Source organism: Filicampus tigris, chromosome 3, assembly GCF_054856515.1.
Source record: "Filicampus tigris isolate MCC_2025a chromosome 3, RoL_Ftig_1.0, whole genome shotgun sequence".
NCBI classification, from domain to species: domain Eukaryota; kingdom Metazoa; phylum Chordata; class Actinopteri; order Syngnathiformes; family Syngnathidae; genus Filicampus; species Filicampus tigris.
Window position 1 is genome coordinate 13,854,230 of NC_141219.1, and position 17,034 is coordinate 13,871,263.

At 38.4% G+C, this 17,034-nt stretch overlaps 2 protein-coding genes across 4 annotated transcripts; both read left to right on the top strand.

Annotated features, from left to right (window-relative positions):
* The first annotated feature begins 4,285 nt into the window (after positions 1–4,285).
* Positions 4,286–10,578, top strand: cgref1 (cell growth regulator with EF-hand domain 1). 3 transcript variants are annotated; one of them, XM_086025738.1, is made up of 7 exons: positions 4,286–4,671; positions 5,873–5,969; positions 6,215–6,289; positions 7,044–7,108; positions 7,233–7,357; positions 8,140–8,241; positions 9,466–10,578. In XM_086025738.1, exons 1-7 carry the CDS (start codon positions 4,530–4,532, stop codon positions 9,721–9,723), a joined length of 864 nt encoding a protein of 287 aa, XP_085881864.1. In that variant the 5' UTR covers positions 4,286–4,529; the 3' UTR covers positions 9,724–10,578. The 3 variants fall into 3 exon arrangements, with proteins under 3 accessions (XP_085881864.1, XP_085881865.1, XP_085881866.1); XM_086025739.1 differs by having other exon boundaries at positions 9,469–10,578; XM_086025740.1 differs by having other exon boundaries at positions 4,636–4,747.
* Positions 10,579–11,150: 572 nt separating this feature from the next.
* On the top strand, positions 11,151–15,268 carry drc8 (dynein regulatory complex subunit 8). The gene is made up of 7 exons (XM_086026671.1): positions 11,151–11,200; positions 11,331–11,400; positions 11,811–11,883; positions 12,539–12,615; positions 13,619–13,661; positions 14,713–14,779; positions 14,870–15,268. The coding sequence occupies exons 1-7, from the start codon at positions 11,176–11,178 to the stop codon at positions 14,986–14,988; spliced, it is 474 nt and encodes a 157-aa protein (XP_085882797.1). The 5' UTR covers positions 11,151–11,175; the 3' UTR covers positions 14,989–15,268.
* Positions 15,269–17,034: the final 1,766 nt, after the last annotated feature.

Here is a 17,034-nt window from a genome sequence, read left to right on the forward strand (position 1 = left end):
CATGCAAATGCATTCTTTATATTGGCCAGAAGAGGGAGACTCGAATAGGTTGTCAGGTAGAATGCAAGTCTGTGAGGAAAATACGTAAAAGTTATTTGAAAAAAAAAATCTTTTGCGATCTGAAAAATTATACCAGGGTAAAACTTTTCAAAATGTTTTCCGCTATTAATGTGTCCTATTACCTTCCCAAATCAATGTATTTGAGACGGGAAGCAAGCAGACAACTGAGACTTTGTGATTGCATAAGTGTGCACACCCTCTCATAAATGGGGACGTGGCTGTGTTCAGTTCAATAATCACATTCAATCTGTGATTAACCCCAGATAAAGTAAAGATGTTCTAGTAGGCTTTCACTGACATTTTTCGAGTCATATCTTCTCGCACAAGCTATGGTTCCACAGCATCACAGGCATCTCGTCATCAAAGGTCTGAGCCAGGAGAAGGGCTTACCACAAAAAAACGGGCATGTGAACAGGGGTGTGTAGACTTTTTATATCCATTGCATTTGTATGTATCTGAATTCAATTAGCTATTTCATCATTCATCTTAATGTCTAGGATGCTCCTAGTGGGTCTTTTCGTCATGATAGTAGGCAGTTCAGTGCATCATGGTTACTGGATAGTGATATGCAATCACAGTGAGTCAAAATAGCAAATCATCACGTCACATAGTTTTAGTTGCGCGAATAAAACGTAATAAAATAAAACCTAAATGTGAATGTATATTTTGGGATGTTGCCTCTCCCTACGAACAAGCAGATTGGCTTGTACGTGGCTTAACTTATTTCATATTCAATATCTCAATCAATCAAATTGTATTTGATATTTCTCAATTCACCCCTAATGGGCTTTTGTTGGGCCCTCTTTTGTGATAAACATGAGGCCAATATATGTCATGATTATGTGGGCATGTGTACACAGGTGGTCTTGGGCACTGAAAAAAAGTGTCCACAAATACCCGTGTCCAAATGACCATTGGAGGCTGGTTCATAACGCCCTGGCAGCATGCTGGGGTGCAATTACTCGCCCATGATGAAGCGGAACTGCCATCTGAGTGTGTGTTGTACAAGAAGTACAGTCGTGTTGCCAGAGTGCAAGAGAAACATCCTCTCTGTGGCAATAGCGTACTGTTTTGTGCGTGCGTGTGTGTGCATGTGCGTGGTATTGTACTGCAACACAATTAGTGCTTCCCGGCTGTCCAGTTGTAATGACCAGAAACTGATAATAATAGGCTTGTGGAATGTGACTAGTTCACTCGTCAAACAAACTCAAGTGTACTGTATAGAAATGCCTGGCATTTTTGTGTGTGTGTGTGTGTGTGTGTGTGTGTGTGCGTGCGTGGGTGTGTGGGTGTATGTGTGTGTGTGTGTTGTCCATCTGATTCATGCCAGTCTGAAACCATATGAGACTGGATCAAACTAGACCAAGCACGCTGATCACTCAGTGAGTGATCATTGTAGACACAATTTGCATTCTATTATAAAAATACAATTATTATTCATCATTTTTAAGTGCGCGGCCACAGCATTAGATGCTCCTTCACAGTCTAACGCAGTGTTTCAACCTTGATTGTTTCAAGGCACACAGAGTGGATTGTGAAAAGTCTACACACATTGTCAGGTTTTTGCAATAAAAAGAAATGACACCAAAATAATTGATTTCAATTCTTTCCCACCATTGGTGTGACCTATCTGTAAAATCTTCTAAACACCAATTGAAACATGAATGGGAAAACATGTTGTGTCCAAAGAAATTCAGATGAAAGTTTTTGTGTCCATAATTCCTAAATGTTTGGCGCAAACACAACACTGTTCATCAGCAGAGGAACACCATACCTACAGGGAGGCATGGTGGTACTAGCGTCATACTTTGGGGTGGATTTTCTTCAAATGTAACTGGTGCCTTCATCAAGGTGGAGGGAATGATGAGCAATTCCAAATAGCAGTGACTGTTAGAATAACATCTCCAGGCTTCTATTGGAAGGCAAAAGAACATTAGTAAAAGCCTACTAGAACATCTGAACTTTATTTGGGGTTAATCAGAGGCACTTTAGCTGGTGACTCCCATTTAGCATGAGTTTGAATGTATGTGATTGGCCATTTTTGAGCACAGCCACATTCCAGTTAGAAGGGGGTGTTCAGACTTCTGCAACCATATTTTATTTTGTTACACGTGTGCCTCAGCTTCTCCATGGCTTTTTAATCAGCATTTTTTGCATTTGCTTGGTCTCAATTTTTCATATTAAAAAAAACTGACATTTGACCAGGGGTATGTAAACTTTTTAATATCCATTTAGAATTGATATAAATGTAACAAATGGTATAAATGGATATAAAAATATCATCTAGATTCTAGATGAGCAAATTTAGAATACTGTAAAAAAAAAAAAAAAAAAAAAAGATAATTTCCCAATGCGAAATTAGATCATTTCCTACAGATCTCACACTAATGTGCACAATGTTTGGGAGTCACTAATCTAATGAGATTTAATGCACAAAATATGACCTTATAAAGCTAATGCGTCATTTGGATTGACACTATAAGAAAGGTACTCATCTACCTATATGTTTATTTTTGTGATTCTAGTATAGCATTGCATAACACGGAGCCCACTGAGCCGGTAACGAGTTGAAAGAGCCTCGCACGGGTGCATGTTAGTGTTCTTATGTGAGGCCTCTGCTGTACATATCACTGTTAATTTAGCCATTATATGCCAGATCATGTGTTGATGTTATATTGGGGTCCGGTCCTAAAAATAGCTCCCGTGGTTTGGACGGTTGGGGCCCATGAAATAGTACGTTAATCCCTATTATGTAACTGAGTGGAGGTGGGGGGTGGGGGGCGGGGCTTCCAAATGGGACCTGCGCTTGAGTTTGTGTGTGCGTGCGTGTGTGAGTATGCACGTGAATGCACTTGGGCTATGCTGAAAACAAACAGAGTCCTGCAGTTGCGTGACATGGTGCTGGGAAGTGCGCACAGCTCACAAAATGGTACATGGAGAGAACATCTGTTAATTGTCTCACATGTGCAAAGTGGAGTTAGACCGACAAAAAGGTACCATCACACAGTTCGTAACAATAGGACACGGGTCACCGGCCTTTTTGAAAGGTCAACTTGAGAAGGGCTACCACTTCGATGCACACAAAATGATATACTTTGTTGCATTTAAAATTATGTTATTATTAGTAATGGACGATTTCATGTATGCAAAGACGCTGATCGTGTTGACGATTTCTCACAATGATTTAACAAAGTAGGGAGCAGATGAATATCAACATGCAACACTATTTCTATAACTCTCTGTAAGTGTTTATATTTTCAAATGAATCCTTTGACAACATTTCTAGGAAATCACAATGTCTAATCAATCACTTGTGAACTATTTTTACAACAGGGCTGCTATTCATCTGCTCCTTTAGGACTAACGGGTTAGCAAAAAAAAAAAAAAACACACATTGAAAATGTACTGTATACTAAAACACAGAATATTCTATAAGAAACTTCCCAAATGATTTATAATATAAAACTTAGGTAGGAATTGGTATTTGTGTAATACATGACTTTTCTACCATATTTTCAACTTTTCTACCAATATCGTCACCGTCCTGTGAAAAACATGCATGCCCATTGATTTATTTGGACAAAGGAACCGTTCTAAATATGGTAACAAAAGTAACAACCTTTTTCAGTGTCGCCGTTTTGGCGTGAATTATATTCTTTTATGTGACCCAACTTTGAGGAAGCATTCGTTTCATATAAATCATTTTCCATGTTTAGGGAGCAGATGTGCCAGCTTGAAGACAAACAGTGTGTCTGTATTGTCTTCTGCAGGTATGTTTTTCTTTGATTGATGTCAAATTTCTGCCTTTGTTTTATATACATTCCACTCAATGAGCTTTCTCATTTTGGCCACTAGAGGACATTGTTTTCCCATTAATGTTTATTTTTGTTCTCAAGATGTTAGGAGTTAAATCTAAAAATGCTGTTTTCTTGACAATGCGATGACAATTGCTGAGAGGAGCAGATGTGCCATCTTGAAAACAAACTGTGTGTCATTTTTGTCTTCTGCAGATTGCTGAGGAAAATAAATCGTGGGAAACAGTAAATTGAGTGCCTTTCAGTGAACCCTCCACACAAACACCCGTTACATACGATGTAGTCCTGTAATATACTTAAACAATCGTAACAATAACAACTATGATCTTTATTTATATTGTTATTATGCTCGTGACCTTCCCCGATTGGTTGGAACAAATCACGTGTTTCTATTACTTTTATACCTGCAGGAGGTGTGTGGGGTCATTAATCAGGTATGGCTCCTTCTAGATGTGTGCGTGTGTGCCCAATGTGGTAAAAATAAGATAAAACGCTTGCACTTATACAGTCAGCTTCCATAAATTCACATGTCTTTAGGCGCAACCCTCGTGTCACGCATGCAATGAAACGAAATCCAAGCTTGCGGCGTCGACGCCAAATGAAACAAGCTGGATCTCGCTGTGTACGTGGCCGAGACACGCAGGCTGCGCGTGTATGACTGCTGCCTGGATCTTCCACGTGGCTCACAACACTCACTTTCCATTCGGTGGCGGTCGGGAGCGCGCCCCTGACGCAGTGCAGAGCTCGCGGCGCGTTCACGTACCAGCAGCAGCTGGAGGAGGAGGCGCTACTACCGGTAAGTGAACGCACCACCGCCTCAACAGTATCTCACCTTTTACCTCTCCGTGTCCTTATTTCATCCGGCGTGACAGGTACGTGGCCGCGCGCGCGTGTTTAGGTGTCCGACAGGGCCTCTGCATTGCACACTCGTTGTCACTTTATCACAATGCATGTATGTTTTAGAACGTTCACGCTGTTGTCGGGGGTCACGTTTTACTGTTTCATTTTGAGACACAGTCGATTATTGGAACCGACTTTTTACTGTACGTGTACTGTATACTCACCGGTTGTCACAACATTAGGGACACTTGCATGATTTATTAAGATCAAATACAGGGCCGGATAAAAAAAAAAAGTGCTTTGTGCACGACACGGGTGTGTAAAAAGGTGTAGCTAATTAAACAATGATACACTGCTCCAGCTCCACAATGGTTTATTTTACTTCTTGCTTCGTTTTGACACATTTAACTTTTCATGGGCAAGTCAATGTCACAATAAAGTGCCTTTGGTGGCCTCCATCAGAATAATTCAGTCATCATTCAAATGTAACAGAAGTGGCTAAACATTTTCATACATGCCAGTGCAATGATAAGGCTCTTAAAGTAGGTTTCCTGTAGGCTATATGGGCACTGGCGGAGCTAGGAGGGGGGGCATTAGGGGGCAAAGAATATCTCAGGGGGTCTGCACAACAACAAATTTACAACCCCCCCCAAAAAAATCTCTAGAAAACACGGATTAAAATTCATTATATGTCCCCTACAGGGGACAGGAGATATTGTGTAAAAGAAAATCCCAGAAAAAAATCATAAATTACCCAAAAAATCAATTATCTCGTCAAGCACCTTTGGGGGCCAAGCATTTTTTCGGGGGGTAGTGCGCCCTGCAGCCCCCCCATTAAATATGGGATTTTCTTGACCAATTTGAATTTTTAACATCATACTTAATACAATGAATAATACAAAAAAATATATATAGTAAAATATCATCTGAAAAAAGTATATATATTCGATATTTATCTATCTATCTATCTATCTATCTATCTATCTATCTATCTATCTATCTATCTATACACACATACATACATACATACATATATATATATATTTGTATATGTATATATGCAGTATATAGTAAAAGGACATATGGCGCGGTAGTAGTTACAATGTTATAATGTAAATGTAAAATGCCACTATACAATTACTTATGTATTTGTTTAGGCTTGATCATGGATACGCATCTGAACAGACTGGTCCCTTCAGTTCTGATTCTGGCTCTGATCCTGCAGGTTCACCTATCTCAGACAGCGCCTCAAAGGTAAACCACATATTTGCACTGCATACTTGCTCTGGTTTTTGTGCACTTGTCGCTAAGCTTTATGACACAGAATGCTTATGCCGTTGCTTCTGTTGTTGCCGTCGTATACAGTAAGAATGCTGCGTAATTATCCCTGCAGAATGAATAGTATAGAAGTCAGTTATTTGGGTTTATGCATAAATATTTGCATGGCCGTCGGGTAATATTAAATTGTGTGCATTTTCAACTTTTCAATATATCCAAAGAGAGGATCCAGAAAATGCTCACGCTGATTCCAAAGTGCTGACCAATCCTTTTGGTTCAGGAGAGGAAGAGCGAAGGTGACTGACACAACAACAACCCAACACATAGCTCGTAGACAACATGTGTCAGTGTGTTTGAACATTTCTGTTTTAGTGGGCCGAGTCACTATTGTCTGGTCACCGTGGACTTTAGCTGCTGTGTTGTTCTAATGATGTGTCTGTCCTACAATGATAAGATTATATGGGCAATCATACTGATTCACGTTGCAATCGACAGTATATTTATCCAATCTTGTCAACAAGAGAAATTGGTAGATTGAGCTTTTATTTATTTATTTTTTAAACTGACATTCGTAAATGGGATTATTGAGTCAAATATGACCATTTCAAAACATGCTGTCTTACATTCACTGTTCACAATATTAGGTACACATGATGCATATTAACAGGTCAAATATGACCATTTTACTCAACATTTCAACTGGGAGAGGCGCCAGCTCATCCGCGACGGTGCAACAGAAAATGAATTGATGGATGGAATGTTTATCATGTGGTTGAACTGTGTAGTTTGCATCTGACTTAGAGCTATTTGTAATATTATCCCACTCAACAAACCTGTTTATTATAGTCATTTTGCTGTGCAACTATACCTAATGAAGTGTCCAGTGAATGTAGTTTAAGTGTGTCTCTTTTGGCCTACTTACAGCATCACATATAGGGAACACATTGTACCACATACAAGTCCAGAGTCAGTGTGTTTCATAATTAATATTTGAAACATACTACGTGTATTCTTAAAATGTGTATGTATGTGTGTGTGTGTGTGTCACAGGCTGCTGCAGAGTTACATTGAGTTAACAAAAAAAGATGATGTTACGATCAACTCTCGAGATGAAGGTAAACATCAGCACCCACTTAACTTTGATCTTCACATGGCTAAGTAGACACGCTAAGCGAAACATTAAAACTGTTTGTTACCATTTAACTTCAATCTAAATGATCATTCCTGTTGGTTGGTCAGAGGTGTTCTACCTGTTTCGTCTCTATGACTTCGACCGCAGCGATCGCCTGGATGGCTTGGAGATGATGAAGCTGCTGTCTGACTACAACTCCCAGCATGCACCTGAGGGACAGGCCACTGACTTGGTGAGGAGGAGTGACTGCACTTGTGTGTCACATGTCGGACCGAAAAATGTTTGTTGTATAACAACTGTTTTGTTTTGTGTTTGTTTTTCATTTCATTTACTTTCCTTCTATTTTTTTCTTTTTTTTTTTTCTTTTTCTTTTCCGTCCTGGGGGATGTGTCGTTGATATTTGTCAACTTTGGGCATGTGAAGCCCTTTGGGACTTTCTTGTGATTAAGGGTTATATGAATAAATTTGACTTGATTTATACCGTATTTTACAGACAATAATGTGCACCAGCCAAAAAAATGCATCACGAAGAAGAAAAAAAAACACAAGTTGCTTCAGAGTATAAGTCACAATTTTGGGGCAAATTTATTTTACAAAAACTGTACACTGAAAAAGAAAATACTTGATTTTGGGTTGCACATGATTAAAATGTGTTCAACTAATACATATGATGACGGCTAAAAACGTCCGCTTACAGTTCCCTAATCAGGTTGACTTTCTTTTGGCAGTTGGCAAATACTTTGGCATTTTACCACCACCTTTTTAGCACGCTGAAGAATTCAACCGCTGGCGGTAAAGCACCAAAGATGTTTGCCAACCGCCAAAAGAATGTCAACATGAATCGGGAACAGGGATTTCGGGGGCCAGTCCAAGCTCTAATTTTAATACAGTAAGTCGCAGCTGAGTATGTAAATCAAAGGACCGGCCAAACTATGAAAAAAAGTGTAACTTAGATGTCTGGAAAAAAAAGTAAGTGTGTGATACCCTTTGTTGTTGATATGGTGCTGTGTCCAGGTGGTGTCCCTGGTGGATTTCCTTCTTCAGAGTCAGGATGTGAACCGGGATGGTCTCTTGGGCCCCTCAGAGTTGCTTTCTCCTCCGTCAGCTCACGCAGAGGTAGCGCACAAAACTGTACGCTCTACTTGCTTATTAACGTATTACACTATATTCTAAGCAGAGGTGAGTAGAGTAGCCCAAAAATCATATTGTAGTAAGAGCACTCTTACTTTCGAATAATGACTCAAGTGAAAGTAAGAAGTAGTCTTCCAACTAATCGCTTGAGTAAGAGTAAGGTCTCTATTTCATACAGGTCCGCTAAATTGGCAAAGCAAACCTTGCGCGGATACAAAAATCAGGACCCACCAAAATTTGTGTCGTAGTGGCGATGTGCACTCGACGAAAAGAGAGCCCTATGCATTCAGTGAAAAAAAAAAAAACACGTATCAAAATAAACCTACCTATGTACTAAGTAACTGGTGACTTTTATCAGATCATGGACATCAAATAGATAAAAAATGTAAAATAGGAATGTACGAAGTCAGATGTTGCCAAAGATTAAAAAAAAAAAAAAAAAGACAATGTAATAGAGTAAAAGTAAAAAATACTTAATTAACAATAAAAAGTATGTTGCATTGAAATTACTCTGACAAATACCTCTTTTTTACCAAATGGCACCTCAGTAAATATAATTGACTACTTTTAGCGCATTAGCTACTTCCCACCTATGACTCTGAGTGATAAGAGACGTCGTATATGAATTTGTATTCTTTTTTTGTCTGGTGCTTCATACTTTTTCCATTACACTCTAAAGTCAGGTCGAGTTTTTGTCATCTCGAAAAAATTAAGAGTATTTTAGAAATCAGAGTGAAAAACAATGTTATTATGCAATAATTATCAAATTGAAGTATCGCAGCATATTTCATAATTTAAAAATTGTACTGTATATACTGTTATACTTCAATTTATCAGTCATATTTGAGTGTTTTAGAAAAACCCGAGGTTTTAATTGGCAGTGATTTAATATTTACATAATTTAACTTTTAATTAGTATTGATTTATAAATATTGGAATAATGGCTAAAACTTTAACCTTCTGCAACAAAAACATTTAATTATTGGTGATATTAATATGTTCTTTTTTGGTATAGTTCTTCAAATTACAACCAAATAACAATAACAAATACTAAGTGAGGGTGACAACATCATTTTTTCTGCTATATTGACCTTCTTATACTGACTTAACTTAATTTATAGTCTTTATTTCATGAATAGAACATTATATAAGAAAATGACAGAGTCATCTTATTCGACCACTAACGCGAGCCCCTCTCCCTTTGGCCAGAAGACGATACCGGACGAGAGAATGCCAGACATGGGCACCAAGCAGGAGATGATGGAAGCAGCCAAAGAAGAGGAGCAGCCCGTTGAACAAGCTCAGCCTCATCAAGTGGAGGTGCAACAAGAAGTTAGAGCAGCAGAAGAACGAGAGTCCATACAACACGAAGATGAGCACAGACAACAGCAGGTCCCAGAAGACTTTGCAGCAGAGCAGAGGCATGAACAGGAAGTCCCTGTACATCAGGCCCAACCAGAAATATGAACACACACACAAGCACTGCAGAAGACTGACGGGAGTATGTGGTGGTCTATGCTTATTTATTGGTATCCACTCTCTGAGACCACTTCTTTGCAATATTCACACAACAGGGAGACTTCGATTAAAAGTGCAATCTTTTATGAAAATTCAAGCCATAGTTTCAGACTAGTAAAGCATGTTCTATGTTTATTGTTATGGCACTTTGTGCGGTACTTTTAAAAAACCACTAGACATGGTTTTCCAGACTGTGTTCTTTCTCGGGATGGGTACTGTTTACATGTCGTGCACCTAGTAGGGGTGAATACAACCGGTGTCTTCCTCCTCGACACGTTTTACAACCTTTACAATGATTGAGTAAAAGGAAATCTTAAAAGTACAGTATGCCACACCCTAATTTACAAAAGAAAACTAGAGACATAATTAGTGTGGAGAATTGTTGTGTTGGTGTGGAGAATTAGTGAGGAAAACAATGACTGATGGCTGACAAAAGAATGTTCACTTCATGAGCTACAACTTCCTAATAGCTGTCTGAAAATATTAATGAAAACATCACATTACGTTATCACCCTTTTGTGTGTGTATCTGTATTGCAGAGTGTGCTATGAATGAGTTTATTCATTGCTATAATTGTGCGCCTTTACCTGTTTTTTTTCAACCATTTATACAAAAAAAAAACCCAACAAATTTTACTTTTTCTTCAACCTTTTATTATCACTCGCCCAAAAGAAAACAAAAACAATGCTACTTTTGAATAAGTTATGCATTCATAAGCTACATCCGTACAGTGTAATGCGATTTCAATAGTGTATATAACATGTATGCATTTACAAAGGAAATACAGTAATACATTGCACACAACTTGGTCTTTTTTTTAAATCTTTTTTTTTACAGTGGGTCTATGTGTGAATCAAAAGGAAAGCTACTGAAAAGTGAACAAATTACATAATAATACATTTAATTAATGATATACATTTGAAAAAATGAACCTCTACATTTGCATATTATGCCAAACAATAACATTACACGAGAGCTGTATAAACGTAATCTTATTTTCTTTTTCACGCTAAGGATTTACTATATGACACGTGTCATATAAAAAAAAAAAAAAAAAATATATATATATATATATATATATATATATATACAGTATATTGAATTTTTAATATGAACGTATATAGATATATTCAGACAATTGGTATGTAACAAAATGCATAAATCTCAATATTATACAAGGTACATTGTCTTGTTAGGAAGGAATAAAAACAAAATAAAAGAAACAACCAAATATAGGAGTTAAGAGTATAAGGCAAAATCTCTCTGGGTAAATAAAAATGATTTAAATCATTATAATGATAATCATAATTAAAATGATTACAATTATTGTATTCACAGTTCCTTTGAACGAAGCACATGACTTATGTCGGTTGCTATAGCGACCGTTAAACAACAAGCAACATGGCGGTCAACGCGCAAAGTGCAGGTTTGTTTCGACAAATTACGAACGATAACTGCCGTCAAGATGAAGTAAAACCAAATGAATTCAAGTAGAAGTAGCAAACTACTAGAAATGCTAAGACATTTGGTTTTAAGAATTTTTTTTTTTACCCCAGAGATGGAAAGAAAGATTCGAGCAGCTTTCGAAGCGTTTGACTACCAATCAAACAGCACAGTCGACGTCCGGTGAGCTTTTTAACTTCCTTTTTAAATTCATTTCGCTGCAAACTCAATATGTTGTCTCATTTGCATCAAACGTACAAGCTACCAGACATCGATTGCTTAATTACATGACATATAAAGATATATTCAAGGGGAATATCTGGTTGATATCATCTGATTGTGTACCTTATAAACTAGGAACGGCTACAGGATTTTTTTTTTCTCTCGCAGGGCTAAAAGATAGAAATATGTTTAAGGACACGTATAAATATAAATATACGTAATAAATATATTTTAGAATATCAAATAAAATACAGCAGGGGCTTACTGACCGGGCTATAGCCCCTCTTAGCCCCGGTGTAGAGCCATCCCTGTTATAAACAAAAAAAAAATGTATGTAAATGCATAACATTGTTATGTATTTGTTTTCCCAGCGAAATTGGCACTATCATCTATTCTCTGGGTCGCTTCCCCAGTCAGGCAGACCTGCACAACTTCATTGCTGAGGTCAGAACCTTATTGATCTATATTGGACTCTTATGTTAAACAAGTCATCTTGAGGAAGCACGGTGTGGCTGTAGCGGACAGCACATCCTGCCTCAGAGTTATGAAATTCGGTGGGTCTGGATTTGAATCTCATCTCCGGCTTTCCTGCGTGGAGTTTAGTTTTCTCCAAGTTCTCTGGCTTCCTACCACATTCCAAAAACATGCTTGTTCAGTTCATAAAGACTGGAAATCAAACTTGTCTACTGGTCTGAACGCGTGTTTGTCCATGTGCCCTACTATTAGTTTGTGACTAATCCAGGTGTACCCCACCTCTCGACCAAATGAGAAGTGCTAAAGAAAATGGGGGGTCTGTTGGATTGAAGTTGTCTTGCGAACAGGTCTTTTGATAGCCAGATAAACTTTAATCTTGGTAAATCACTCAAACTTGGTAAATAATAACATTTCTATTTAGTCTATCTATTTATTAACACTGTATTGAATGTCACCATTCAATACCAAATGTATTAATTTTTTAACGATTGTCCAATTCAGTCACGCTCGGCCGCATCGCATGGTGTGTGGTGGACCTTAAGTCCTCATCCCCAATTAAACGAATTATACCTGGGCGGTACTTTTCTCAGTTGAGTAACTAAATGTGTGGTGTTTGCTAAACCAGGTGGAAGAGGACCAAACAGGATACATCCACCTGGACCGATTCCTCCCTGCCATGACCAAAGTTCTGATGGAACACAAGTAGGATGTCTCGTAACTAATTAGCGACCAAGTTATTGACTCTCAAAGTGGGTCAGGACAATTGGATGGACTGGATCTTTGAATATATGCATCACAACATAGAGTACACTAGCACATTCAAATGAGATCCAATACATCTGTTTTGACTAGGGATGTAACGATTCATCGAATAATCGATTCGAATCGAGCCAAATCGAACTCGGACGCTCACAAGTCCTATACAGTAACACAATTGTTACACCAAACACCAATGCAAAAGACATACAGTAACATACGTAGGTCATTAGAATATACTAATTTAAAGTGCTAAAAAATGTCTTTATTTTTTTTTTCCATTACAGATGCATACTACATTTTGAATGTGTAAATCAAATTATGCGCTTGCACCAAACATCATTGGGTATTGTGTTTGTGGATGGCTGCAGCACCACACTAGCGCACAGAGACAAGCATGGTAGCGATTGTTAAAAAAATCGAATCGGAAATCGGGAACCGATAATCCACAATCGAATTGGGTCTTGAATGAATCGTTACATACCTTGTTTTGACAAATTCAAAAGTAGAAATTCACAGACATTTATGACCTTAGTATATCCCACCAGGCTTCATCGAGTTGTTCATGTACTGTATGCGTACAATAAAGCTCTCAGTATGATGCGATGTGCAGCTCTACAACTACAATAGTGAACAGTGTTAAATGAATTTAAAAAAAAACCATTTAAATGAAAGAGTCAATGAAAACTGAGTATTGTTATCTGACTTCAGAATCTGTTGATCCAGATGTTGTGTTGGACCTCATTAGATTTTGAAAGGGTTACCTCATGCTAAGACAAGATCACAGAGTGCATGAGAACAAATATTATAGATTGCACTACTTGAAGCTTAGAATTAAATAAGCCATATCCTCATAAATTGGTTAATTACTAAAGGTAATACTTGTGTTGTTTGCTGTCATCATCCCAGCGCTGGTTTGACTGCATAAGTGTGTGTGCTTGTATTGAAGGTTCCCTCCCATCTCTGAGGACGTTTTGCTTCAAGCGTTTGAGGTGAGAGCGCCCACGTCGTAGTCACGCCTGTTTGTCTCACAGAAAGAGTTGTGTTTGGAAAGTCACGCCGGAGAAACCAGTCAAACATGCCACAGTTCACTTAAAAGAGTAGGTCAAAATGAGCAACACACGCCTTTTACTGTTAGGCCATGTTATCGACAATAGTCAATGAGTTTAAAAGGTCATGACAAAAAGAAAGTTTTGATTGGATAAAATGAAAAGGAAAATAATGCTGTACAGTACTGGTGAATTGTCATTTTGCAAAAGTACGAACAGGGTTATATAACTGAAACCATAAAAACAAATATTGAAAAAATTTAACTATGATCATTTTGTTTGTTTGTTTTTTATATTCCAACAAGTGCCCTGGAAATGATTAGTATAAAATGGTGCACTGAATATGTGTATTAATTTATTTATATGAATTATTTGCAAGTACTGTATATGATTGTTTGGGATGAAAAAATTTGCCACACACATTTGTGAACTGATCCCTAAAATACTCAGAAATTGAATATTTTAGCCCCACAAAATGAATGAAGTAGATGACAAAATCTTAAAACGTTTTTTCCATAAAAAATATTCATTTTTTTCTTTCTTGGCCAAACTGCAAATCCTCCTTTTTGCAGAGGTGTCAAATGTGTGTCCATGCCAGAGTTTGTCTTCAGCCACAGGTGCTTCTACTCAACTGGCAGGTAAACGAGCTCTTGAGTAGAAGCACCTGTGGCTAAAAATAGACTGTCTCAAACTAGTTGAATGAATAAGTAAATACAACATCCAACCATCCATTATCCAAACGGTTTATCCTCACGAGGATCGCGGGCGTGCTGGAGCCTATCCCAGCTGTCTTTTGAGCATTCTTTTCGAATTGAAATATATTTCTTGAAAAACAAACCCCTGCAGCGCCTCCTCTGTTTGTTGTATGTTGGCTGTCTGCTATTGTATTATGTTGGTGGCTCCAGGCGCATACTACACTATGCTATACTTTACTTCATGTTAAATGACGTAGCTGAGAGTGCAAATGTACAAGTGTTCTCATAATTATGTTGAGGTTCTTGATGATGAAAAGAAGGGCTTCTTGGACCCAGATGACCTGTCACAGTACATGATGGAGGAAGGTAAAGCATTTTGAAGTTATTACTTGCGGCTATATTGTACAATAGAAAGCTATCGGATATAAAGTGTTTGCGTTTTTGTGTCAATGTCAGGCGAAGCCTTCACTCAGGAGGAGATGGATGAGATGCTGACAGCCCTCACTGACAACGAGACCAACTTGATTTACAGCAAAGACTTACTCAACCATCTCATCCTGGACCCTGAAGTGTAGACACGGCACAATATTGTTACATGTACATTGCAGATTTACATTTTTTTTTTGCAGCAGCAGTAGCAGAGGTTTCACAACAGCCATGTTTCAAGTTAGCATACCTGTGTCATATTCCTTATCCTATTCTCTATGGCATGCATTAATATCCCTCCTGTTAATGTGTGTGCTATGCTAATTTATCGACATGGGGAATGTGTTTTGTAAATGAAATGTTGGTCAGGTTTGAGGCACGGACTGAGCATTGAAAAGTGCGGAGTCGATTAAACAAACATGAATCGCGTCTGGGGCTACTTTGTAACATTACTGGGCTAAATATTCCCTTTTGGAATTGAACATGTAAATGTGTAAGAGTGAGAAGTCGTGGTGGTGCGAAAGAACTGAGCGCATTCTAAAAGACACCGTCTGCTGTGTCAGCATTTAATCACAGGTTATTTGACACGGAGTTAACATGGATGAACGTTATAAACCACTGATATGCTTGCAAACAGTTCAATCAGTAGGACTTCATGCTGATATTCTGCTTGGAGAAATAAAAAAAGAAAAAAATCACAGTAATAACGTGACCCATTAGCCTCGCCTTCCTATCACTCCGTACACATTGAAACACCTTTCACCTCAAAATACAGGCTCATTTATTCCTTTTATTTCCAGCATATACTCCCACCACAGCACCAGCTCGGAATCAAGGTAGCTTATTTTGTTTTGACCTCACACCCGTTGCATTGTTACACGTGAAACCCAACGTGGATTTAATGGAAAGTAGTGACGTAGAAATTGTAGTGGTGAAAAGAGAGACATTGCATGAGCAGCGGAATGTTCATGGAGGCAGTCCTCACTGCTTATTTGGTCCTTAGAGAGACAGATACACACATGTATATAAAAAAAAAAAAAAAAAAAAAAGAATGTAGAGGGATGTTCAATGAAATAGGAAAAGTAAAAAGTAAATCCAGCATCTGCAGTGTTCTCTTGAACCCGTTTCATATTTTTTTTTATCTCACAGGAAGTGACATAAGAAATAGCACTCAAAAGCCATACTTTCACATACACTGGGATCATCTAATGTTTCAAACAATATCTTTCCATTTCACAACATTTGGTCCAAAGGATGCAGGTATGGCCTTTAGGATTGGACCAATCAGCATGGCTCATCTCTACTAAATGTACTAGAACTCAAAACTAGGGATGAGCATAGTAATTCCGGCGGTCGTGTGGAATTGGTTGTTGATAAATTACAGTTAAGACAATTGGGGCCAAATGTCGCGCACTACTTAGCTGCAACCAGCTGAGGCGCCATTGATTCACACAACCGCTTCTGCATAGATTTAGGCATTAACAGTTAAAGCCTAAATCTACACAGAACTCTGGTTTGGAAAACGAGTTTAGAACACTCACAAAAATATCCCATCCTTTTAAAAACGTTACATAAAAAAATGCTTCATGAAATTTAATTGAGTCAAATGCACATCTCATGTCCCCACGGAGGCAGTATCAGAGCCGCGGCTGTTCCGCAACTGAAGACCTGATACGCCCTTCTCCTGCCCGTTGTATTTAAACCAATTACGCTGGCAAATGCAGATACGTGCTTTTGTTGGAGAAATTGTTAAGGGAGTTGCATGTAAAGAGGCTTTATGCTGCAGGTAGATGGCAAGAAACTTAACATTTAACAAGCGGATCTGCTCTGGAAAAGTTTACTGCATAACGGTGGTGCAGACTGAATGTAAACAGTGATCCAGTACCTTAACCCTGATTTTGGGCAAAAGACGGGGTGCACCCTGGACTGTTACCAAGCACGCTCACATTCACACCTCCGGACAACCTAAGAGTCCAAGAGTTTTGGTTGAACGTGGGTGGAATCTGTAGAAAAAAAAAAAAACAGGTACAGGGAAGATAAGCAAACGCAGCCCAGATTCGAACCCCGACCTCAGAACTGTTAGGCTGATGCGTTCATCGCTAACCACAGTGCTGCCAGCTCGAAAGCCAAACAACTAAAAATAGAATAAGGTCTTGTAAATGCACATTTTTTTCATTCAAGTGGATAAAACCCGT

Excerpts from the sequence above, each read along its gene's own strand:
- drc8 (XM_086026671.1), top strand. The coding sequence starts at position 11,176 with ATGGCGGTCAACGCGCAAAGTGCAG. Across the intron at positions 12,616-13,618 it reads AAAGTTCTGATGGAACACAA|GTTCCCTCCCATCTCTGAGG; the intron begins GTAGGATGTCTC and ends CTTGTATTGAAG. Across the intron at positions 13,662-14,712 it reads TTTTGCTTCAAGCGTTTGAG|GTTCTTGATGATGAAAAGAA; the intron begins GTGAGAGCGCCC and ends AATTATGTTGAG.
- cgref1 (XM_086025738.1), top strand. The coding sequence starts at position 4,530 with ATGACTGCTGCCTGGATCTTCCACGTGGCTCACAACACTCACTTTCCA. Across the intron at positions 4,672-5,872 it reads AGGAGGAGGCGCTACTACCG|GCTTGATCATGGATACGCAT; the intron begins GTAAGTGAACGC and ends GTATTTGTTTAG. Across the intron at positions 8,242-9,465 it reads CTCCGTCAGCTCACGCAGAG|AAGACGATACCGGACGAGAG; the intron begins GTAGCGCACAAA and ends CCCTTTGGCCAG.